We start from the raw sequence: 25555 nt of genomic DNA on the forward strand, positions 1-25555 counted from the left end.
ACACCAAACTGTCTCAAGCAAATTTGTGCCCAGGCTCCACGCGTACCTTGGTCTGTCTGTTGCGTGGCTTTTGCTTGCATGGAAAACTTGAACGGCACACAATTATTTTCTTTTACAAACAAAACTTTAACAGTTAGAGAGAAGAAGGAGAACCATTGTTTTACGGCTACACATATATCCATACTAATGTATGGTCCCGAGTAAGTTAGTTCAGCGGGCCAATAACTAAAATCTACCAATCAGATTGCTCCATATTGGCGGTCCAATATTCCCTCAGTATTGGAGAGGGCACTGTCCCGAATGATCCCACACGATCACTCTTGAAGATTTTTTTGGCTGTTTTATTTCTTACGTCTCCAAAATAACTTGCTTTTTAAAAACAAAAAAGATTCCTTTACTTTTTCTATCAACTCTCTTTCCCTTCTGTTTTACTTAACATCAGATGTGGGTGTACGCCTGGTCGGCTCCCAATCAGAATTACGCTCTTTTTCCCAGTCCGTGATTGTGGCATTTTTCCTAAACATACTGAGTCGGGTAATAAATCTCTTGTTAATCAAGCTTGCTCGGAACCGTGTGGCCTGCGAACGCAGACGTATTTCCGGCTGTCACTTGATTCCGCCGAAAAATAATTATAAATAGAGATAAAAATAAAATTTTTCGGCGGAATCAAGTGACAGACGGAAATACGTCTGCGTTCGCAGGCTAGGAACCGTGCTGGGAGAGGTGAGGGACGAGATCAGGCACACGTACATATGATAATTTAAGTTTTCTTTTCTCACTGTTTATATATTCAAAGCACACAATCGCAACGAGTATTAAATGCATTCCTTTTTGTGCAAAGCATAATTTTCACATTTGGAAAGAGGTGAGAAAAAATGACACACCCATTTTTGAGTTATTTTTTTACAAAAAAATACCTCTTAGTCGGCGCGTCGAGTATGTTACGGGTCAATGGGTGAGTGAGTGAGTGAGTGAGTGAGAGATGAATGTATGTCACACCAATCAGATTGGATCTACTATAAACAGCCAATCAAATTTCTTGTTGTAAAGGTAAATGGTATGTGAGAAGATCTGATCCCGATAAAGTTCAGAACGGCCGTATTCATTCTTCTATAAAAGAGGAGGAAGTATTCATAAATTGGGTTTACTCCGACATTTTCTGTGGTTTAGGCTGAGGATTTTAGTTAAATGAACGAGATGAGCCTTAAGGTTTGAAACAGTTCGTGAGTTCGTAGTATGCAAATGCAACAAGATATTTTTATTTTTAGTTAAAGGTAACTTGATGCTTTTGTTTTTCACAAGGAGTAAATTCAATTAGAGGTCACGAATCGTCGCTTCTAGTTCTTAGGACATGTTTTAGAGGGGACGAGACTTTAGATTTGAAACAGTTCTAACGTTTACAATAGTAAGTGCGGGTAACGATTGTTTTGTTCTTGTTGCATGCAAATATAACAAGATATTTTTGTTTTTTAGTTACAAAGTATAATGTGACACTCTTGTTTTTCACAAGGGAGTAAATTCAATTAGAGCTGACGAATCGTCACCACTCTTTCCCACGAGATGTTTGCTATCTTTAGTAACAAATGGTAACTTAACACTTTTGTTTTTTATATGGGAGTAAATTCAATTAGAGCTGAGAAGTTATCGGCTATTGTTTCCAGGATATTAAACAAAAAAGCTTTCATTTCTGGACGGTTTTTACGTCTCTGCAGTAGCAGTTTAATAGTTTTATTTGATGACATTCATTTCAGTCCGATATTTTTTAAGGTAAAAAGTATGAAAACTGTTCAAATGTTCTTTGAAGACTGCGCGACATCAAGTTAAAGTTGAATTTAATTAAATCAGACTTTCAACGTGTCAGAGGTTCTTTTGTCTTTCTTTCTATTTTCGGTGAAGTTGTGTTGTGTTGTGTTGTGTGAAAGGGTAAACTTACGTCTCGTGTAAAATGCGAAAAAGTCCCTCAATTAACTTGAGTATTTTTGAGCAAAAATACCTCTTGGGGGTGGGAAGGGTTATGTGATCGGTGAGTGAGGGAGCTATGCATGTGCGCGTGTCACACCGGGTTGTATCAAAGAACGAATCAAATTGCCTGTTAGAAAATAAGATGGTATCTACATTAATCTGAAGACATGTCAGATTACTGTAGTTTGTTCAGTCAAACATTTTATGGCTTACTATTTAGCTATCTTACCCTGACCGATGTAACATCGCAACCAAAGAAAAAATGTCAAATTAACCAAATCATTACTGTACCATGAATGCTTCTATCTCCGACACTTCACACAAAAAAATAACTCTTGCACGCCTTGCGTGCCTATGTTAAAGTCGGTCGCCGTTACATTGCAGGGAAGGCAAGGGTGAGGACATGTTCGTCGATGTACTTTCTTCAGGCGAGTTATTGCTTCCTGTTCTTCTCTTGTGTTAATTCTTGACCAACTAGTTGTCAACTTCGTCTTTAGTTTCCCTAGCTTTTATATTTTAGCATTTTAATAATTCAATATAACATTCACATCGTGAGAGTTTTGAGGTCATGATGAACATGTATTCTACGGTGAAACTGAAGAATGAATCATGAAAAGTAAAGTTGATCATAGATACTGAGTTACTAAAGTTTTATTCGTTTCATCGCCGTTCGTAGCTTTCAAAGCACGACCATCTACACTTTCTCTCTTACAGTGAAAAAAGTAAAACTCTCTTCGCGCCTGGTGTTGTTCTGCCATTAAAAGAACATTAATTAGTTTATAGTTGCAGAAAATCCTAGTCAGTTCCCTAAATTTCATTCAACGTGTTGAAGAAAGCTTATCTCGCCTAGCCACTCTTTCCTTCGTAAGAACGTCGATGGGTTCATATGAGAAGCAGGGCTGGCCCGGTTACCGAGATCTCGGTTTTTGCGACCGATATCTCGGTAACCGGGATGAAAATTTTCCCATATGAACACTCCAGCCCGGGTAACCGGGACGAAACTTTTTAGACAAAATAGCTCCGCTTTCGCAACATAGCGGCCAAAATGGCATAATTTTTGTCATGTATGTATTCAGATTTTAGGAGTATACGAATTAGCTTTGTTAGTAAAGTTACAAGAGTTCACAAAGCTACGACAGCCGCGAACGATACAAGTTTATGTTCCACCATTTTGGTTGTGTTTCTTGGATTTCATCCCGGTAGGCCGGGTTGGAATTTCCCATATGAACAGACAACAATGCAAAATTCGTCCCGGAAACCAAGCCAGCCCGGCTACCGAGTTAAAGTCTAATCGCTTTTATTTACCCCTTGAACCAGGACCATGGTTTTGTTGTTTTCTACAAGTCAAACAGAGGCAGGTGAATGCAAAGGAATTGTATTCAGTGGAGTGTTATGTTCGATATGCCAAATGGAGGTATATTTATGATAAAATTCAACACTCAGTATCGCAATCATAAATACATCAATTCAACGCTGCCAACGCTGAATGGCAACAAACTGATCCTGTGAATAGTCATAACGCAAATAGGCACAACACAAGTAACCGCATAGGCGTAAAATTGGCAGAAAAATAAGAAGATTCATCCTCGGCTGGAAAAACAAATTTCTTATGGAAAAGATTTTAAAACAATAATTATTATAAAGGTCCACCGCATCAAATAGATGAAAAATTAGCTTTATTTGACAAACATTTATTTGAGTAATGTCAAGACAAATAGATATTAATAGCACCTGTATTTACAAGGTGAAATGCTTACTTCACCGCAAATGCTATATTTTATTACAAGACTGAGATTCAATATGTACAAATAGTTACAGAAAAACACAACACAATGTCATAAATTTTTAACTTCTATTCATGCCTTGAAACTTGAATAATCAATCACATTAATATAATTGTTATCTGTGATATTCAATGAAGACACAAGCAAAAACTCAGCATCAGAAAAACCAGCACCCACCCCAAAACAAAGGAATTCGTGTTATTTTTGACTTAATATATATTAAGAACTTTTGGGCATTTTTCAAAATGATTCGTACAGATAATAGTTGGGATAAAATTAAGCAAATAAATTGTTCACAATAAGAATATGGAAATTGCACAATATTGATCAGACTGAGATATACTCTTGACAGACGGAAGGTTCAAAATTTTAAGCAAGATTGACATAATTTTAATTAAAATTTCAGACTTATTTGTTTCCTCTTCATGACTACTTCGAGCCCCCGCCGCCTTCCCAAAAAAGAATTATTTCAGCAAACTATGACCAGAGCAAAGCACCTAGCTTGACACTTGCTAGTAATAGGACTGCATAATGTTTTATTTTGTACCAACATTTCTTAACTATCTATTTGCAAAAGGAAACAACTTGTAAACAGATTCCAAACAACTGCATTGAGCAAATGTTTGTCACTCAGAAACAAACTATTAAAATAGTTGAAACAAAAAATGACCCTGAAGTTTCAGGTCTGTGAATCTGCTTTTGAGCAGAATTAACGATTTTTAGGTTTGATATATACAATATTGAAAAAACACTTGAAAATGTACAATAACGGATAGCAAAAGAGCTGTCTAACTATTAACACAAAAATAAAAGGGAACTTTTTTTATATGTATATTACAGAGTTAAGACAAGCTACCCTCAAACTCATTAATAATTCATCAAGTTAAAATGAAGACAGTCATGACAAAACGTTTGGTGATCTGGCAGATTTTATTCTGACCCATCTATGCTCTCTTTCTACTCTAGTCTATCACTTGTGTTACAGGGAATCAGCCACTTGACAGAGTGTTTCACCGCAATATCCAATACCTATAATGTAACTAAGGGTCGTTTTTGTTTCCTCTTTTGAGTGTTGGATGTTGTGATGAAGTTCCCTCTTGCATTTTATAAATTCCTTCTTACACGTAGCTGGACTGTTAAATGAAATTCACTACCAGCTCATGTTACTGGCATTGTCTTTTTAAGGGTTAATACATTACATGTGTACAAAACAAAAAGGGACACAAATTTCCATAACAAACTATAAGGCATTATTGTACATACAATGTTTGAAATTAAGAAAAATATTGAATATCTTGTATTACTGATTAATCTTCCCTTTTTTTCTCAGTGGTAACCTTCTGGATTAAGCTACAAATTAAAATAAATATTTGATACCACATGTTGGGCTTACTACTTGTTGGGAAGATGTGATTAATCGTCTTCATTACTGCCAACACTTTCCAACACTGATAAACTGTCCTTATCTACAGTACTTTCCTGGTGAGAAATAGTTGTAACAGAAGTCCGATCTAAAAAGTCACCTTCCATGACCATGGCTTCAGCAATCGACGAAGATGCCGCTATGCCGTCACAAGCATTGATGTTGAAATTATCAAAGCTGCTTGCAATACTGACCGTACAGCTTCTTGGTCCAGGGATGAGCGACGCATGGCTGTCACCATCTCCTACGCCCCTTGGACCAATAGTGCTACTGTCTAAACTGGAGCAGTCTTGACTCATACTGATGCTGGGCTGTTTGCCGCTTTCAGTGTCTACCGAAAAAATGATATAAAATGTAAGAAAAATGACCAGATGCAGGGCCGACTAAGGCAACGTCCATGAAAAATTGTGACAAGGCAATGTCCATGGTTAAATTCTCTACCAAGGTGTTTAGGGTGTTTGTGACAACTATAAACAACAACAACAACAACAACAACAACAACAGAAAAATGACTGAGGCAAGTGCCTTGGTTTGCCTGTTACTAGCTACAGCCTTGTAGATGATCTTATAGAGAACATCTCAGACATGTATTTAGACTGCACAAACTAGATAAACCCAGGAGCGTAGCTTGAGGGGGGGGGTGTCCTGGGTCCCTGTGACCCCCCCTTTTGTAAGCCTTTTGCAAGCAAACAGCCTACAACAGGTGGCCAAAATGACATGACAATCTGGTGAGTACCCCCAGTTTGACACAATGTGACCCCCCCCCCCCCTTGAAGAATGCTGGCTACACCCCTGTAACCCTTTGTGAGGATGAAACAAATGGCTAAAGAAATAAACAAATAAATATGCAATGTATGGCATGAAAGACTGTGTTCGACCACATTTCTAAACACCGAGAAGAGAGTTGAAGATATGACTCATAGCGGAGCATTTTTGACGAACTCTGAGGTGTCTGGAAATGTAGCCAAACATGGTCTCAAGTGTTTGACATACATGTAACCAAAACTAAGGAGAGGTGGAAAAATAAAATCATAAAAATCTATGCTACACTGTAATATGTAATTGGAGTTAAACTCAGAAAACCGTGAACACCTAAAATATGTCTGAAATGTTTATTGTGTTATAACCAATCACGAACAAGATCTGCAACCACAGAAACCACAGAAAACAGATGAGTTTCCATCGGTCACGGAACAAATTTGTTTTGTTTCAAAAGGTCTCAAAATAAATCATCTATTTCGGTTCTACAAAATTAGCCAATTGCTGTTACAGGTTATTTAAACACTAGCAAAGAGGGTTTGGGATATTTTTAACATGAAAAAAACTACTTTCACAAAGCAATGCAATGTGCCAGGCTGACGTGACTGACAGCTGTCGCATCACTCAAGTGCAAACAATCCAAATCAGTGCTTTCATTATTTTGTTTTGTTATTTTGATAACCACGAAAAGCAAGGAGTAATATTGTGGAAACTTGAAGTCTTCCATTATATGTTTGTAGTATGTTAATCAAGTGCAAATTTATTTGGGAAGTCACATTGGAAAATTGAGGTGTTTACTGTTAGCCACAACTAATTCCAAAATTAGCAAACATTTGAATTTATCATCGTCAATCTTTCCAGGATCTTTATATGTGATCATTGATTGATCAGGGATTGTAATATATTAATATTTGCTACAAAGTCACTAGTTTGACCAAAGATGATACCAAAGTTAGCACAACCACCAAAATGTTAAATTTTTAATCATCGCTATTTACAGCCATGTCAAATTGACCGTCGCTTCACCTGAGTAACCGTACGTGTTGGAAGGATTCTTGCTTTCCAAAATCCCTCAACCTAAGTATTGGATGTGGTTCTTGATACAAAAGGATAGCAATCATTTAGAGTTGAAGTAATATATAACTTAGACGGATGGTGTTTCTTAGGACAAAGCAAAAACTAAAAACTAAAGTTATAGTTCCATGATGGATGGAATACATCAGTTTTCTGTGATTTCTGTGGTTGCAGTTCTAGCTCATGATTGGTTATAACACAATAAACATTCCAGACATATTTAGTTGGCATTCACAGTTTTCTGAGTTTGACTGTACGATAAAATAACCAATCCCCGTCACAGTCATGATTTCGTTTGTTTAAAGTTAATGAAATATTTATGAGTTTCAAAATACTACATCAAGTTTTGTTGAGGTAAAGGTATTTAATATACTTGTAAATGTTTACAAGTCATTCTTTATTTTTCTTGTTCCAATTCATGGCTGGTTTTGGTTCAAATTTGCTTCTGATGAGTTGTAAAAACAGCACAGTTACTCCACCTGAATTAAGCACATTGCAAGAGGTTTGAGCTAATAAAGCTCAACAAACACATGGAATTACCTGCTGCCCTATTGTTGACGGTAGCCACAACTGTCACTACCCCCGTTGTGGATCCTTTGTCGGCGCCGCGCATACTGCTCCTACTGCTGGACTGTGATGTGCCAAATGTTCCTGTACCTCCTGCTGTAGCGGCTTCTCCCTCCTCATCAAACTCGAGATTCACCCCTTTACCATTTCGAATGTTTGTTACTGTGGCGCAGCCTCCACTGCGGCAAAGGGACACTGGCACTACACCATAGATATAACCAAGAGCGATGGGTACACCAACACCAACTGTTAGTGCTGCCAGGATGGGTGATGCGAGGACAGATAGTGTTACTGCTCCAGTAATTGCAAAGTTACGTTTCCGCCTTGATTGATATGGTTTATCGTACTTGTCATGGACCTGAAAGAAAATTGTATCTCGCTTATTGTCACTTGTTAGATCTTACAAAGTTAAAAAAAAAATTTCACGCTATCACAATCAATGTGAAATGTAATGTTTCATGCATGTCAACAAAGGAAAATCAAAACACCTGAACATCAGAAAATAGGAGGAAAACAAATATAACAAAAAACAAATTAAATGTCTGAGGGATCAACTTTTCTTGACTTTTTTACTCAAAATAATTTTAAATTCTGTTATGGAAATCTTAAGTATGGCAGAAGAGCCATGTTTGAATCAGTTTGGTTTGGCAGGTTAGGTTCGGTGTGGCAAACGACATTAAATTCGGCAGGGTCTGTCGCACTATGAGATGTTGGAGTGGCAGCTGATTCATACGGCATTCTCCTCGTGTGTCGAACCTAATGCATAAATTACTGTAATGTATTTTTCATATAACGGGACTCGTGATTGGCTCAAAATTGAGTGGCGTGACCAGTCATGCATGAAGCTCGAAGTGGTTGCTAAAACTAAACACAACAAAATTACGTATGCCTTCGATTTATGAGAAACGGGACTGTATAAGCAAGTTTCTTTTGTGCAAATTCATTTTTTGCTTTTTCTTTGTGATAATAGCCCAGACTATCAGATTTCCCTTTAACAAGTTGAATTAACCAGGAGAAAACCTGTCTAAATACAAACACTGAACCTTGAGTTTGAATTTGCTTCCCTAAATATTGCTACAACATCGAAATGTTAGTCACAGCTTTTCTATTTGGACAGAGTTCTTGAATTTAGAACGAATATTTTCTCCTCGAAAATTGTTACCAACGGCTTCTGAAATTAAGTTTGACGCAAGTACGCTGTCTGAACCAGCTGGGGCTCCAAAGTCGCTCTAAAGTCAAACTTAATCAAGTTTGGTTCGGCACATGAGCGGAGCGGCATTTGGACCGGGCCTTAGCAGCTTAAGATGAAAACAAAGGATCTTTAGTGAGTGAAATATCAACAAAAAGCCATGGCGTTTTAGTTAGGAATTTACTTTCAGCTTTTCCTCTGGTAAGTCAGTCAGAACAGTCCAGGGCAGGAAATACCCAGGTCTGATTCCTCAGGGCAAGTAAATTTAACTCTTGGGCAAGTGAAAATGGAAGTATGGTGGTCCAGCAGGCAAATGAAATTAGCCTCAGTAGTCTCGTTAGTTGAAAAGGCATGAACATTGCACGCCTATTTGGGCAAGTAATATTTTAGCTGGGGAATATGAAAACTGAAATGTACTGGCCCATTGACCAACTGGATTTCAAACTTTTTTTCCTGCCCTGCAGTCTGTAATAGAACCTCACCTGTCTTCCAACATAAACAGGAATGCCAATCACCATAGCAGGAAGCACCACCCCTGCAGCAAGAGCAATTCCAAGGGGTGCACCTATTAGAGTTCCCATCTGCCAAAGGATTTTTTTCTTGCGACTCCAGGGTTTTTTACCCCAAAATGTACAGCCAGAAGGGCTACAACAATAACATACAAAATACAAAACAGTCACTCTACAGTTACATAAGCAGCTAAATTTCCAGGAACTGACCAAAAATTTAAATCATAAGACCCTTTGTCCTGCCTTGTGTCACTTACAAGTTCTACAGCACGGAGAAATCATTGCTAACAGAACAAGTGTAAAATGCAAATGTCACACTAGATAAAGTAAACAGAAGCAAATCTTCACTTTTTTTTTTTTTTTTTGTTAAGAATGCAATTCTATCTGACTCGATACTGCCTGGTCGACTCTTATTGACTATTAATTCTTGTGATGTTTATAACTGTTTGCTTATTCTTGGAAATTTCGCATTAAATGATAGTTGTTAAACCATTGTAAACTCTTGATTTTCCTAATGTTAGGGTTGCATTTAGTTCTTCAGGACTTTAGCATTTATGACAAAGCAGATTGTCACACAGGTTTGAATTCAATCTCAGGAATGTCACATGGCTCTTTGTCAAAGCCAACTCAAAGCTTTAAGATGGAATCCACCAGAAGTTCGAGTAACAAGTGGACGAAAACCTAGTGCCAAGATTATTTACATCATTTGCAAACTTCTGTATGACTGTTTTAAATATCTTCTCAAAAAAATCATTTCTAGCAACACCAAATGTCAAAAACGAATGTTGAACTTCATATGCAACACTTGAAAGTACTGCTGAAATGAAACTTATGATGAAATTTTGCCTGTGTCTGCAAAAGTTCTCTGAACTTTGAAATTTATTTTCCCTTGTTCCCATGGGAAATTGTTTTTGGTGTTATTTCAGGCAATTATTTATGTATTTAGCTTTAAGAAAATGTAAAAATGACTGTAAAATACTTAAAATTATTCTAGTACCAGATTTTTGTCCACTAAAACCTGAAATTGCTCGATTTTCTATCGAATTTCGTCTTAATCTGTTGTCACTTGCTTTGTTTCATGGATAGAAATGATACTGATACCAGAGGAATAGAAAACCAGTCAGTATGGATCAGTTCTGGGTAATTTGTTCACTTGCTCCCTCACAATAATTTTTTTGTGATTTTTACCAGTGTGCTGTTTGTATATTCACAGAAAATACACATTACCTGTTAATAAAATAGTTGTTATGCTGAAACTTAAGCCATGTTTACACCAGTATATTGCACTAGCTGTCATATCTGGTAGTTTGAAAAAGTTTCGATGTATACACTTTTCGGTTTACAATACTAACAGTGTGATGCTGAAACCAATAATGAATCATTCAAACTTACTAAAATAATTACATGTAAATGGTATAAAGCAACCACTGGACATGAGAAATAAAATGTTCTAATCAAACATGATAATATTGTAACTCAATCTAGAAGTAGAAACACTGAATACTTTAGTCCATGGAATTACTGTGCTGAATTGCGGAATGCTGGCAAAACTTCAAATTCTTCAATGTGGGAGACAACATTTTTGACAATGAGCCAGACTTTCCAACATGAATACCAAGTGATCCCATTATAAGTAGACAATAGTCATACTCACAACAAGTGGCAACCAGTCACCTTGGAGAAGGGTCTACCTTAAGTGTCTCCCAAGAGGCCACTGTTGTTAACACTCTTGGGTGAAGTAGGTACGCTTAACAAAGATTTACTCTGACTAGTACTGAGTGGCACATGTGAGGTGAGTGACTGAGGAGGTCTGCACTTGGTAAAAGTGCAAAGAACATTTTATTACAGAACTATTGGACTTTGGAACAATTTAGACCCCTTTTTAAATTCAAGCTGTTCAGTTCAAGTTTTTAAACGTATCTTAAAGAATAAGCTTTTAGACAATTTTGTAAATACTCCCTAAACTTCATTTATTTTTAGTATTTTTTTTGCGACTACAAAGTTTAGATAATGTTGTAAATGTTTTTTAAATTTGATTAATTTTGATTGTGTAGTTATTAGTAACTTAGTAATTTAAGTAATTGTTCCTGAAAAGCCCCATTGGGGAGGTAACAATAAAGTATGTATGTATGTATGTGCACTTGCAGTAGTAAAGAGGTGTCCAGGTTATGGGCTGCCTGGGTTATGTCTTAATGGTGTGTTGATGGGTAAAACACCCCCTAAACTTGTAAACCGTACATCGGTACCCCTCTTCGCCAAGTTACATGTTCATGTATATACAAGAACACTGATGAGTCCCAGCAAATTACGGAAACCTGCCAGAATAACTAGGTAAGAGGGTTACCTGAGAAAGAGTAAAGAACAGTAACTGTAGTCATCAACTGTTGGTGACAACAAATGATATTTAAAATATGTACACATATGAACATGCTGTAACACAAATTCAACATGTAGTCTAACACACCAAAATGCGAGAGCGCATTTTGAGTGTGTCCTTAACAAGTATTTCGCTTGTTTCAGAGTGGTACTCTAGCTTTATGACGTACCTTAAGTAATGGAGATCAGAAATCTCTTTCATGCACAACCAACAAAACTCTGCTCCACACACTGCACAAGTCATGTGATTACAAGATCCATCGTCCATCTTTATAATAAAAGCTCCACAACGCGGGCATGGTTTCATGTCATCAGACCCATTTGAATTACGTCCTTCAGATCCAGAAATTGATTTGATGTGAGTAGCACGTCGAAGTCTTGCAGCATCGCATGTCAAGTTAGGATGCCAGATTTGCTTGCAATGGTAGCAGAATTCAGTGTTGCAACCAGGTCGTTCACATTGCAATTTGGGGCAACTAGCACAACCTGATGCAATGACGGCAAACCCACAATCTGGAGCTGGGCACCAGCGGCAATCTGGGTCTGCAACTAAGGTTCTACGAAGAGTGAACTCATCATATTTTGCCATTAAGATATCATCATTGAGAATTACCTTGATGTCATTGGGATGAAATCTTTCTGAACACTCAGGGCAAGTTAAGTTCACTCTTGACTCATTAATTTCGATTGTCATGTACTGCCTCAAGCACTCAAAACAAGATCTGTGTTCGCAAGTGGAAATTTCTGGGAACAGAGATTTCGACCTCATAGCGTAACAAACAGGGCAGATCGCTAACGAATCTGTACTGTTTTTTCGTGTAAATTTGTCCGAGGAATTTTCCCCCTTGTACGTCTTGGAGCGTCCGAAAATCCTTCTGAGCGAGAAGCGTCGATCATCATTACGATTCTGTCTTGGGGGAGCTTCCTCCAAAGCAGTTGCTTTAGTCCTTTCCACATCAGTTCCTCTGTCTTTTGCCATTTTGAATTAAAGTCCTGCGAGGATTACACAACAAAAGAAACAATCATTTTAGTTCTCGTCACGTTCGCTTGCGATTTGCTTCAAAAAACACTCGAGCAGCACTTATCTACGTGTATGTTATTGCTTAGAACGAAACTTGATGGATATGCCCATTCTTGCAGACGAGAATTTTGACCTTCTGGAAGCCTACAACAGAATCGATAATATAAGCTAAACCCTAATTTTTCGTTCAAGGTTCATCCTTCGCTTCTACCTCTTCGATGATTTTTTCAAACTCACCCTTCCATTTCTACCTAAGAAATCCAAACAACACGTTAAAATTGTTTCTCAAGGGGAAAAACCATAGCATTTTCCTTTTTTCGGTTCAAAATTCTCTTGAAACTTCCGTTAGCGACGGCGACCGTCAGCAGTAATCAAAACAACGTGAGTTACTGTCTCCGATGTGTGTCTGTTTCTCGCGCAGAAAGATTAACACAGAGAGAACAAATGTGTCATACCTCAATAAATAAAATTTACAACGAATACAGCGACTCACCTTTCTGTCGATATATGATCTCTTGCTTCCAAGTTTAAACTAAACGTCAAACATTCCACTTTTACAACGCCTAACAAGTCTTCAAGTGCACGCAGCAAAATTTTGGCACGAATTCAGTTTCTTTTTCAGTGAACTAGGTTAACACAGAAGTCGTGGCGATAGACAGGCTCCTTTGAAGTGATTACAGCAAAAGACAGTCGTTACTTCAAATGCAATTAAACAGCCAAACTATGTTTGAAATTCTGTTCACCCTTCAAACTCTGGGCCAGTGCAGTCTGGTAGTTTCCAGACGATTGCAATCGCGCATAAGCTTAATTTTCAAGTGGTATCAAGCTTAGTATGGGTCCCACCGTAAGTTATTTTGACGGAATACTACTGAGCAAACGAACTTGCCGAAAATGAAAAGATTCAACTGAACGTCGACAAAATCAACGGTTCCTTTTCTCTCCGGATCTTTGCCAAAACAATTGTTTTGCTTCGTGGTCATGTGACCAAGCTGGGCGAGAAGGTTGACGTCACGTAAAGACGTCACGTATCGCTGTGCACCAGAGCTTACTGGTTCCCAGGACCTGGGAGACAAAAGAACAACATTTCAGGATATTTTGCATGCAGTTTGGTGAGCAAAATTAAATTAATATTGAATTAAATGACGTTACCTAGAACACGGAAGTGTTACGTCTTGGTCAGTTTTGGCTTTGTGGTAATTCTGTTCTTCTTTACACACTGGAAATCATACAAGATCCTCGTTCAAAATACTCATGGAACTAGCAATCGGCTTGTTGTTCAAGACTCAAAACAGCTTGATGAAAGGAGCGACGTGGAATCTGAAAGAAACGAATCGAAATGTACATCGGAAGGCGGCTTACAAACGTCAGCTCACTGCGTCAATAAAGGTGATAATGGAAATATTGTGGTTTCATTATAGCTTGGTGACGCATCTATTTATAGGTATTAATGCCGTAAATATATTATGACGTTCAATTTTATATCTGCCATCTGAAAATGAGGTTGTTTATTTTCATCCCTATAGAAGCTGTAGTTTATAGCTAGCGCTGATGATCAAGTAACGTCAGCAAAAATAACAGCAGTAATTGTCTGACGTTTAAAAAGGTGTAAGCTTAATTTAATGAAAAGAGAAGACAGGATTGTACATGTTTGCGAGATATTTGGAAACAACATTTTATCCTTAGGCTAAAACCGTTATGGCTACCGGTTAGAAGCATTCCAAGATATCACGTTACAGGCTACTGATACTCTGCTGATTTCTGCAAGACTATTTTCCGCCCGTTGCCCTTCGATCCTGATTTTCTGGTTGACTGGCCACTTGAATTAATTGCAATATTATTAAGTTTATTTGGGCTTGTTAATATAAGTGCTTTAATTAATGTATCAATCAATTCCAGATGTGCTTAAGCCCCCCCGGCCCCCCGTTCCCCTTCCTCCCAGCCAACTACTGGCTCATTCAGAAGTATTATGGACCAAGAGCTTTTGCTGTCACCTCGCCACAACTCTGGAGCGACTTACCAATATATATCAGAAAATCAGACAGTCATCAATTTTTTAAAACTCAGAAATTATTTTTTGTGTCACATACACTTTAAAAGTCATTTATTCAAGGAAGTCTTTTTGGAATAATTTTATTGATTCTTGTTTTATTTTATTTTTAATATTATTCTATTTTAATCATATTTTGTAACTTGTAAAGCGCATAGATCACACTTGGATAAGCGCTATAAAAATACTATTTATTGTTATTTATTATTATAATTACCAGGCATTAACATTTTTCCCCCCAAAAATGGCAAATAAGTGAAAATAAGTAGGTCAATAATTATTATTGTGAGAACAAAAACCATGTCAAATGCCCCACTCACTGGCTCTAGAAATAAACTGTGCTAAAAAGTTCAGATGTATATCATGGTGAAAAGGTGTTCAATATTAATTTGTTCACATCGTTCTGTTTGTTCCTTCCAGTGGTTACAATATTGCATGAAGAATTTTTTGACAACACCAAATATATGAAAGTTTCCTTTTGATTTATTATTTTTGCTAATTATGATGGTTGCGTTGTTTTAACATGCACAGTTTGGAAGTGTACAAAGAAACTGATCATCTCAGATAGCATTAGAATTCATGCATTAATTATATTGAGTTAACTTCATTACTTTGATCTTACTAATTATGTGTTCAACAGGAAATGAAATAACATTGAGAGAAATATGTTCGCATTCTCTGCCACATTTGAGACCCAAACCACAAGGGTGTCAAATTTTTTTGGGTTGTTTCAGGGGTAGGCAAATGCCCAGCCCCCATGCAATAATAAAATTTCAAATGCCCCACCCTCAGGATTAAGACGTGAGCAAATGCCTAGCTGTTTGCCTGAGGAGATGGGCACTGCTGGAATTGACTGATGCATAAAGAAAATATGAATAATTTCAGTGTTTTATTTTTTCCATACATTTCATTTTTTACTTGTAAAGTATAAGTGGTAGCCCTTCATCAAAAGGGAGGATAAATTGTCTCCTAATGAAGAAAAAAATTTTATTCCAAGGTATGTTAGGTGTTGCTCCATCTGACATGGCAAGTTATCGACCCAACCCAATGGGACTCTTTGCTTGCTTAGATGGAGAAATGAGAGTCACCTGGACTTCGGTGAATGATAATTTCTGTGACTGTAGTGATGGTAGTGATGAACCAGGGACTGGCGCATGCCCAAACACTAGGTAAGATTTGAAGTCTTGGCTATTGCTTGCCTCCCTGCACAATATTGGTAACACATGTCTTTGCTTCTGTAATTGTCCTCAGATTCTTCTGCGTAGGTGGAGGACATTATCTGTTGTCTTCTCGCATTAATGACGGGATATGCGACTGCTGTGATGGGTCGGATGAGTGGAAGAAACTGACTGTCAGAGCAGATGTGTTACAGAAGCACAACTTTAATATCAAATATGTACCATGTGGAAACGCATGCTGACCACTGTTGTATGCCACTTCAATGTTCATAGCAGGTGTTCTAGGTTTTCAGTCAGTGGGGATGATTGAAAAAGCAGGCGGGGCCAAACAGGGTTGTCCCCACTGACCAAGAGCCTAGAACACGCTATGTTTGGGAGCTTAAAAACATAGACACAAACATCAAATTGTAATATATATTGGCTCAACTCGAGTGTCTGAAGGGACACAATTAAGAGCACGAAGCATTGACAGGGTTTGTACTCTTTGAAGCTTTTAAAATTCCATGACTTTCCATGACCTTTTGAGTTTTTGATCACTTAAGTTAAGCAGTTGTTCTTACAGTAGCATCAAAACAATCATTTATTTAACATATTTTCCAGCATAAAAAATGCTTAAGATGCATGCTTTTGTCTATTTTCTACTGAAATGTGGAAGCCTGTCTCTGGGCTTGTGTTTTTTTTTTCAAATTTTTTATCTTTTTGCCTTTTTATTTTCTAAATGCATATTGCTTTTCCATGACTTTCCATGACCTTCACTTAAATTCCATGACTTTCCAGGCCTGGAAATTGAAATAGTAAATTCCATGACTTTCCAGGTTTTCCATGACCTGTAATAACCCTGACTGACAGAATTTGAAAGATAGCTTAATAAACGTTTTTATAGAACAATAAATTTATCAAATAAAAATCTTAAAATTAGTAAGCTGTCGCCCTAGCTTGGTTTGGTGTGGCACACTTTATTCAGAAATTTATAACTAAAATTACTATTAGTGTCGAATGCAAGTTGATAGTTACATCGTATATGACAAAAATTCCTTGTACGAAGTTTAATTTTTTTAATTTTACTATATTTTTGCATGACCCACAAGCTACTGAGCTTTTATTTTAATTGTGCTTAAATAAAGGTTGTCTGTCTGTCTGTCCATATTTCATACAATCTCATCAGATTTTTAGTGCTTCATTGTACAACAGTTTTTAAATGTGGACATACAAAACATCTCTTAAACTGGCTTAAACTTGGCCAGCACAAAAGGGCTTTGTTTGTAAGCATAAGCAATACAGATGCAACAATGGGCTGTCAAGTAGCTTCTTTTGTTAGTAAATTTGCCAAAGAAAAGGTGCCTACTGTGTCTGCAGCTTATACTTATACGCAAGTGAAAACCAGCCTTTATTGGTATCCAACTGCTGAAATGTCTGTTTCATATGCCAATTTATAAATACATGGATGTCATTGTGAACTCTACAAAAGCACGCTTTTTCTGGAAATTTTGTTAACTATCAAGGGATATTTAATTTAGCTCTAGACAAAGTTATAGAACTTTTGCACCTGTCTCCATGAACTGAAGGGAAATCGGAAACATCTGCATGAAAAGAGGCCAGTGTTATCAGGTCCCCACTGAATCTCCAAGCTTTATTTCTCAGTATATTATCACACCTTACATATCCCAAGGCATCGAAAGGAAAAAACAATGAAAACAGCAGAGCTAATGAACATATTTTTTTGGCCAAATAGGTCGCTCTCAGCAGACTGGCTTCAGTTATGTAAATCTACTGAATTTAATTTAGTATCCACATTTTTGTGGCTTAAGACATCATCATAAATAACTTTGGGCACACCTAAACCTGTGCGAATAGTATGGAAATATGTAGAAAAGTTGGAAAACAAAGCATAAATTCAGTCTGCAAATTCCAGGCAAAGGCAAATGGAAAGGAAATTTCTCAAAATATGTTTACTTGGGCATACCTTTGAGAAGTTGTCGCTTTTTCCAGTAAAGTGTCGTGCAATTTGCCACTGGAAATGCCTGCAAATAACCGTGATGTTTGGTTGAAAAGAAAGCACCCCTTATTTCCAGCTGAATGCAGTCAAGTTTACACTAAATAGTAAACAGGAAGTTGTAGGAGTATACTGAAAGAACGTTTGCCTTCTTAACTAAACAATAAAAGTTCTATAATGAGTACTTTGGATGAAGGAACTTTTTAATAGGGGCACTTGTCAAAAAAGAAACAAAACAAATCTCAATGTAGAGTACTTACTGGAAGGGCACTTATTCAAATCAGTAAAATTTCACATGGCTGGGAAAACACTGGACACAGGAAGTGAATGAATGGCTTAATCCTGGTAATAAGAAAATTGTACACAGACCAAGCTTGAGACATATAAGACAACATGTTGCCCTTACAAAAGAAGTTTTATTCAAACAAATTGAACGTTTATTTGTATTTATTTTGCTGCCTCCTCTTCTTTTGCAATTTGCTGGATCATTTCCTTGCGTTTCTGTTCCAGACGTTCGTCTCGCCTTTGTTTGGCTGCTCTGTTCTTCTGTCGGCGAGCCTCGGCTTGGTCACTAAAATAAACAATGAAACAAGCTGCTTAGTGAGTGCTAATTATTTACCATGTGTTTACTCTTTCCTCTCTTATACTAGTTTTCTTTTAATCCTAAAATAAATGTATAAATTTGATTAAAGGGAATATAATAAGTTTAATATATTTTGCCTTTCCACTTTTCTTGCACTACACTTATTTTTAACCACACTGCATTCATGGATACAACTACAAAAATACAAAATATTAAAGCATTCTATGTGTCTCCCTGCAGAGCTACAAATAAGTAAAATCAAGTCACACAGAGCAACATGAAAAATCATTCAGTGCAACCTTGCTTGTCTCGATGATGTCTCAAAAATCTGGTTTACAGAGCAATACTTAGCTGGAGACACATGACAAGGGATCAAGTAAACAAACTAAGTTGTTATATAGCTGGCATTTTTCCCGCTACAGCGCACCCATTCATTGGCTAGTTCATGGTCACATGACATCTAACAATGAAACTTTTCCCACCTAATGCCATGAGCGGGCAACATTGCGAAAACTATGACATCAAACGGGAAACAGTTCACTGTTGCCCACGAAATGTTAAGCGCTGTTGCTCATCATTTGTCCATAAAGTGATTATAAAGTGATTATTTGTTTTGACCCATTTGTTTTGCTACAAAACAAATCACTTAATGATTGGTCCCTTAGGAAACAGAGAATTTTGTTTCCCTCAAATCTCAATGTTTCTCGAGATGAAGTTGAGGGAAACATTGAGATTCCGGAAACAAAATTCACTGTTCCCCTTGGGACCAGTCATCAAGTGTTAATTATTGCACCTTGTCTGCTGCTACGCATATACAGTAACTAAAGTAAGGAAGTGAAAGCAAAATTTGAAACCGGCTCTGCTATCCATTGTATACAGTATTTGTCAGAGGAGCCCAGGACCAGATTCAGTCACAGATAAAGCAAATCACTGATCAGTCAGAAAAACTCCTCTATTGCTTTGTGCACACTTAGTCACCCATCCTTGATAAAAACAAGGCCAGGCCGGCTTAATAGTGTGCAGTATAGTGTCTTACAATCAACTACATGTGCTAGGTAAATACAACATTGTATTGGAAATGACTAGCTTACTTTGGCAGTCCAAAAATAAATATTGGGGAGATGGTGCACCAACATTTAACACTACAATTTCTACATTATTTTGGTAACCAGTTTTAGAAATGACTAGTTACTTCTAAATTGTGTGGGTTACCCAAACCAAAAAGCTGACCAGTTTCTGAACTATCAAAACTTCTTAGTGACTAATACCGGTAACATGATTCTAGATTCCGCTGTGTCAATAGAGAAAAATATATAGCTTGAAGAACTTTAGATATCATGATGGCAAATCATAGAAAGCACAGGTGCCTGGTGAGTACAGCACAAAGCACAATATGACTGGAGAGAACTAACCTTAGAAGTTTGGCACGTTGCTTCTCAGCCTTCTTCCTATGTATGTATTCCATCAAGACTCTCTTGTTCTTAAACACATTACCCTTGGCCTTCATGTACAGGGTATGGTACATGTGGTTGTCGATCTTCTTTGCCTCTCTGTATTTTCGAAGCAACCTTCTGAGCACTCGCATACGTCTCATCCAGATGACTTTCTCAGGCATACGAGCATTTGCAGTACCCTTCCTTTTACCATAGCCGCTGTGCCGTCCCTTCTTTCTTGCTTCATCTGCCTTACGAACACGAGCACGGCTATGGATGATCTGAGGCTTCTTGATGATTAAACCATCTTTGACAAGTTTACGAACATTCTGACCTAGAAATTTAAATAAGACAAATTGGTGAATGGTTATTCCAGGGCCAAATCAGCTTGTTAACACTCCTATGCGCATTTTCCTCCCTAATTGAACTGCTTTCAATGTTAGTGCTAAAAATCAGGTACTAAATAGCTCCAAGTTGATGAAAACATTCATGGATGACGATGCACTGATATCGTAAGAAATTTGATGCTGATTGGTCAAAATAAACATAAATAAAACACACAGAAAAAACAATTTAACAACTTTTAGGTACAAGTACGAATTGCCAGAAGAAACAGAGCCAACAAAAGAAACTAGAGGACTTCGTTCTAACAAATATTATTTTGCCCAACAACAATTTGCAGCTGTAACTTACGTGAGTTGGCATTGGCAATTTCATTGGTCTCATTAGGATCTAGCCAAATCTTCTTTTTTCCGCATTTAAGGACACTGGCTGCCAGCCGCTTCTGTAGTCGCAAAGTACTAAAAGGAAACATCAATACATGCCAGTTAATAATGCATACTTAGTTTGTCCCACACACAAAAAATGTCAGAGATTCAACCTAAAAAGCAGAACACCCATTCCGCTTATGGCCCCATTGCTTACCATCTAGTGAAACCTAGGTTGTCAGAGTCAGAAGCAGAAGAGAATAAACCAATCACAACACTTGATTCCAGACATTTTGATGGGTTGGTTCTTCCGCTTCTGCTTCCCACACCAACAATCTATTTTTCACTGGATCATAAGCAATGGAGTCGTAAACGGAATTGGAAGAAATGGAAATGTTCTGATTTTTCAAACTGGTTCCGTCAAGCTTATGACTCCAACTCCAACTCCGAATTTCACTACGTCGTGAGCTCTTCTCTTACGACTACCACTATGGCTAGTGAAAACCAACCTTAAAAGTAAAACTGAAAGCCACCCAGATTGAGCCAGGTCAACAGCATGACATTATATGCACAGAATTGTGTTTTTGCAAGAAAAGAACTGAGTATATAGAGGAGGCCCATCTGATCACTTAGGTTAATACTCTTTAGAGTGATTTTCTTACGATCTTGAAAAACTGCTCTCTTAGGTGTTTCATATGATCCCAGAATAAAATAGCTGTGAGGTTTGTGCATAAATTGTACATTGAGAAGAAGGTAATCATGGGAGCACAGTTGCCATAATTTCTCATCAAAGATTGCAGTAATACTGAGACAACCACGACTGAGCTATCTTCACTGTTATGACAGATAAAATACAGAACTGATACAATCTCAGGGCTAGAAACATTCACATGACTCCACTTTCAGTTGACAAATCTGCTCACAAGGGTATCTTGGAAAGGTATCTTAGAGGGTTGCAAGATCACCAGACGTTTACAAGCACTTTGAATGATACAGTTACAGTTTCGGTTTTTGGAAGGGATTTTGTATAGCCAGTTACAGGATACAAAAAGCTTGCATACACAGTGCAAAATATATGTGTTCAAGTACTCGTACTAGGCAAAAGAAAAGTTATAAAAACTGCATGTAAGCTCACATGGATGTAAGCTAATAACTGTCAACAATCTTTATCCTCAGTAAAAATATAACACTAGATACAATTTTTCTCTCCTTTTGAAGCACGATTAAAGTACGAGCAATAGAGATGATAATTTCTGGTGTAGAGTTGAAGTTGGTTACTGAACGGACCCGGCACACAACTGTTGTGCGTAATTAAGCTCCTGTTATTATCACATGCATTGCCTTCGAAATCAAATTTCTGGGCTTTTAAAACATTTGAGTTTCTTTGATCCCGTCTATGGTCAAAAGAAATTATTTAACTTCAGTTTGAAAGTTGTTTTATATTCCTGCAGTTATTTTAAGGCCGTATTATGCGCGGTTTTTGTTCAGACTTATTTAACTTTCCCTACCTCATAATGGCGGCGAGTGAAAGGGAAGAACGTGGTGGTGCAATTACTGATAGGGGGGCTGAAAGATTTCAATTCGGGGATACGATCATTGCACAGAGAAGAGAACGACAGACGCGAACATTCGTTTATTTTGTACAGCAGATATCCCCATTGAAGTTGAGAAGGTGAATTTTTAGCCAATCAGCGGTTTTTCCGCAACCAAAGGAATGCGGTTGACAGGTCTCAAAAACCGCTGATTGGCTGGGGACAGGAGGGAGAGGTGAACACGTCAGATTTGGCTGACCCTATGATCATGGCAATTATGACGTCACGGCGAATGATGCGCGCAAATGCAGAAAATTTTCGAAAATGGCGGCGTTGCCTCTAGTTGATACAACTTTTTGAGGCGGATTTCTCCAATCATTCCAGCTTTAAATGGTGTTGTATTTGGATCTCAAGGAGTAATTATCATGTTTCTTTCTTGAGAGGTAAGTAGAATTTAATTATAACTGGAAAATCTTGCATAAAGTGTATTTAAAGTGTTACAGTCATCGCTCTCCAATGGAATTATGTGGGGCAAAATTTTGACCATTCGCCCCGTAAAATTGCCTTTTTTTACGTGATCTGTAACTTAAAGAAACGTGTAACGTGGTCACAGAAGAGCTTATATGTGTAGGAAGACATTGTAATTGAAGATGATTTTGAAGAATCGGTAGTAAAAATGATCAGTCCATTTGAGTATGAAATATCTGCGATCTCATGCTCGGCACATGTTCTGCAACAGTCCTAGCAAGCAGAAATATCCACAATAATGGAAATGAGAACTTTCACAAACAAGAACTTAGGCTTAATTATTTAAATAAGACTTAAAGCCTGCCTACTGCACAACGGTGGTTAAAATACAGACAGAGGATAAAATGAATATGTAGACTGCAGACTTTTTAAAAAAATATGCCATTTCCTTTTATACAATATACAGCTCATGTTAGCCGGTGTAAAGTTAGCTCATTCTCTCTATAAATGAAAATGGGAATATGATATTCTTAAAAAGCGTGCAGTCTACATTTTATCCATGGTTTGCAGTCTAGTCTTGTAAGACTTTTCTTTAAATATATGGACACACAAGGCCCTCTCTCCTCTGCATAGGCCTCTTTCATGCTGCTTAGACTTTAGGCTGGTAGTTTTGAGTATATTCAATTTCCCATGGGGAGCTTCTGCGGAGGAGAGAGTATAAGGCCCCATTTATATGGTCTTGGGTACTGGAGACAACCCTATCAGACCCAACTTTATCAAGTTTTTATCCCTCCAGGATTACTTAAGCCTTTTTTCATATTCCAGTGCTCAGTCATCATTCTTTTTTTGGCTTCCTTTCAGTCATTTGATCACTGCAGGGTTTTGTGAGTTAATTTTGATTTCTTCATACCATGAGTTGTCCCAGGTAGGCCAGTCATAGTATTTTGATGAAAAAAGTTTATCAGGCCTACCAGGGTTACCCTGGTTATGTTGCCAAGGGTGACTTGTGTTTCACTTTCTCAACAAAATGGTGAAAGTTAGCTCGTCCAGGGTCACTGGGGCAAGGGCCTTCTTGGTTACCTAAGACCAAATAAGGGGCCTCACTGTCAGCTGGAATCATGTATGCTTATATAAAAAAACTTGAGTTCCAAACTCTGGTCACCTTGAGTTCCTATTGCTGGATCTCATTATGTTTACAAAACTGGCACAGTTGATCAGCAATATTTAGGAATTTGAAGTTTGATTTATTTCAATTCCTAAACAACATTGTAACTTTTCTCTATGTAAGGATCCAAAAATACTTTATGCAGAGTGTTTGTTGTAGTTTGTTTGACACACTTCAGAAATTTTATTTTTCCTTTGTGCAGGTGAGGGTGCTGAAAAAATTTCTCTATGTGAATCTGAAGACCTCAATTCAATACATTGAAATGAGCTATTTTATGTTTTATAAATTATGATGTACATTATCGCATTGTATCTGCTTGGACAGGACTTAAAGGTGGATGGGGTTGGATTGTTTAATTGTGAGAGTTACTTTTGTTAATCATAAATACATATTGAGTTCCTGGTGTTAGATCTCATTAGGAAATTTATCTTTTAGTTTACATTTTCTGTTGAAAAGAGTTAGGGGCAATGTAAAAACCAAAGAGGGAAGGAAGGTTATATCAACATTTACTCCAATTTTCAACTGGTGATTATTAAGAGGAGTCTTATTTGATCTTTTTAAACCTTAGGTTACCATCCTCCACCACCTTTGCAAGACCATTCAAGCAGGCCCCATTTCTGGCAATACACGCAACCACCATGGAAAGCTATCTATTTGTTGTCATTGTACTGTCAATTAAACATTTAAAACCCAATCTTGTGGGGTATTTTTTTTTTGTTATTTGCTGAAAATGTACGCTTATCATTCTCTTGAAGCCAATAATAAACTCATCAATGCAAAAAAACAACAGGGAACCTGGGATGGATGGCACTGGGGAGAAATCAGACTTTGGGTTCATGTTTACAAGCACAACCTCTGTGACACTTTTCTCTAGAATATTTCTTTTTAGGTCAGTTTAAACTTAATGTAAAATAATTGTTAAAGCTATCTTTATTTACATAAGATTTATGATGAAAATTAAAAGCATAAAGTATAAATAAAATAACTGATTATCATTTCAAACTTAGAGACAGTAAAGCTATTACAGTTTCTCAAGACAGATACTATTAGAAAACAAGGGGTTTGGTTATGATAAGAGATCACCTGATATTGATCTTTCCAGCTTTGTCTTAACCTTCCTTACTGAACTCTTTGTTTTGGCAATAAGTCATTTTGGCGTTACAAGTTTCTCCTGGATAAGTTAACTCTTATTGCCAATGGCTTAGCATAGGAAGTGTCCCTGTTCATATTTTCTTTCCTCTTTAATTCACTTGCTGCTTGGAACCAGATTCTGTATTTTTTAGTTCTTTCCATATAACATCCTATGAGTTTTCTTTTGCAGCCTATACAAGTTTAATTGAACTCACTGTGATATTAAAAAAAAATTAGAACCCAAAACACTAGTTTAGGATACCTTTCTTGTCAGAGGTGCGAGACAAGAAATAGCTTTGCACTGCATGCGGACGCCCGAGGAAACAGATCCTGCTCCGATCTCATATTTGGAGAACATTTTGACATGAAATAAAGCACCTTTCTGCCAAGAGGTCTCATCCATGTTATTCTGAATATCATCTGTTTCATCTAGGTCTCCCGTACAGTGATTTTATATCATTTTACCAGCTAAAATATCCGCACGTCTGGTCAGCTTGCGTCAGTTGGTTGGTCTCGCTGAAGAAAATGTTATTGTTGACAGTTTTGCGGATAATTTAGCGCAGAAAAATAATTACTTGGTACATTATTTACTTTAATTTCCAACCCAGCATATGACTTGATAGTTCAAATGTCTTTGTAAGGGAGCATTTTCCA

At 37.4% G+C, this 25555-nt stretch overlaps 3 protein-coding genes and 1 long non-coding RNA gene across 5 annotated transcripts; 2 read left to right on the forward strand and 2 right to left on the reverse strand.

The window, feature by feature from the left end:
• Window positions 1-3621: 3621 nt before the first annotated feature.
• On the reverse strand, window positions 3622-13630 carry LOC110068013 (E3 ubiquitin-protein ligase RNF19A-like). The gene is made up of 5 exons (XM_020775375.2): window positions 13158-13630; window positions 11814-12636; window positions 9241-9403; window positions 7543-7927; window positions 3622-5500 (listed from the first exon to the last, which is right to left on the reverse strand). Exons 2-5 carry the CDS (start codon window positions 12620-12622, stop codon window positions 5160-5162), a joined length of 1698 nt encoding a protein of 565 aa, XP_020631034.2. The 5' UTR covers window positions 12623-12636; window positions 13158-13630; the 3' UTR covers window positions 3622-5159.
• A 68-nt stretch (window positions 13631-13698) lies between these two features.
• LOC110068014 (uncharacterized) lies at window positions 13699-18066 on the forward strand. 2 transcript variants are annotated; one of them, XM_020775377.2, is made up of 3 exons: window positions 13699-14050; window positions 15709-15880; window positions 15963-18066. In XM_020775377.2, exons 1-3 carry the CDS (start codon window positions 13804-13806, stop codon window positions 16129-16131), a joined length of 588 nt encoding a protein of 195 aa, XP_020631036.2. In that variant the 5' UTR covers window positions 13699-13803; the 3' UTR covers window positions 16132-18066. The 2 variants fall into 2 exon arrangements, with proteins under 2 accessions (XP_020631036.2, XP_089127859.1); XM_089271733.1 differs by having other exon boundaries at window positions 13916-14105.
• Window positions 18067-18278: 212 nt separating this feature from the next.
• On the reverse strand, window positions 18279-22239 carry LOC110068015 (large ribosomal subunit protein eL19-like). Its single transcript, XM_020775378.2, has 4 exons — window positions 22114-22239; window positions 20592-20698; window positions 19878-20232; window positions 18279-18453 (listed from the first exon to the last, which is right to left on the reverse strand). Exons 1-4 carry the CDS (start codon window positions 22116-22118, stop codon window positions 18330-18332), a joined length of 591 nt encoding a protein of 196 aa, XP_020631037.1. The 5' UTR covers window positions 22119-22239; the 3' UTR covers window positions 18279-18329.
• Window positions 22240-22292: 53 nt separating this feature from the next.
• Window positions 22293-24464, forward strand: LOC149104333 (uncharacterized). The gene is made up of 2 exons (XR_016201573.1): window positions 22293-22580; window positions 24339-24464. It is a non-coding gene; the product is annotated as an uncharacterized LOC149104333 (long non-coding RNA).
• The last annotated feature ends 1091 nt before the right edge of the window (window positions 24465-25555 follow it).

This window comes from Orbicella faveolata, unplaced genomic scaffold (assembly GCF_042242905.1).
Source record: "Orbicella faveolata isolate gen_17 unplaced genomic scaffold, um_ofav_v1 contig_34, whole genome shotgun sequence".
NCBI classification, from domain to species: Eukaryota; Metazoa; Cnidaria; class Anthozoa; order Scleractinia; family Merulinidae; genus Orbicella; species Orbicella faveolata.

Bases quoted from the DNA above. Each gene is read 5' to 3' on its own strand.
- LOC110068013 (XM_020775375.2), bottom strand. From the start codon at position 12,622: ATGGCAAAAGACAGAGGAACTGATGTGGAAAGGACTAAAGCAACTGCT. The intron at 9,404-11,813 runs GTACGTCATAAA...TTATTGTTGTAG, and splicing joins TCTGATCTCCATTACTTAAG to CCCTTCTGGCTGTACATTTT. The intron at 7,928-9,240 runs GTGAGGTTCTAT...ATTTTCTTTCAG, and splicing joins CTGTTTATGTTGGAAGACAG to GTCCATGACAAGTACGATAA.
- LOC110068014 (XM_020775377.2), top strand. From the start codon at position 13,804: ATGACGTTACCTAGAACACGGAAGTGTTACGTCTTGGTCAGTTTTGGC. The intron at 14,051-15,708 runs GTGATAATGGAA...TTTTATTCCAAG, and splicing joins AGCTCACTGCGTCAATAAAG to GTATGTTAGGTGTTGCTCCA. The intron at 15,881-15,962 runs GTAAGATTTGAA...AATTGTCCTCAG, and splicing joins GGCGCATGCCCAAACACTAG to ATTCTTCTGCGTAGGTGGAG.
- LOC110068015 (XM_020775378.2), bottom strand. The intron at 20,233-20,591 runs GTAAGTTACAGC...TTAAATTTCTAG, and splicing joins AATTGCCAATGCCAACTCAC to GTCAGAATGTTCGTAAACTT. The intron at 18,454-19,877 runs GTTAGTTCTCTC...TGTTTATTTTAG, and splicing joins CAACGTGCCAAACTTCTAAG to TGACCAAGCCGAGGCTCGCC.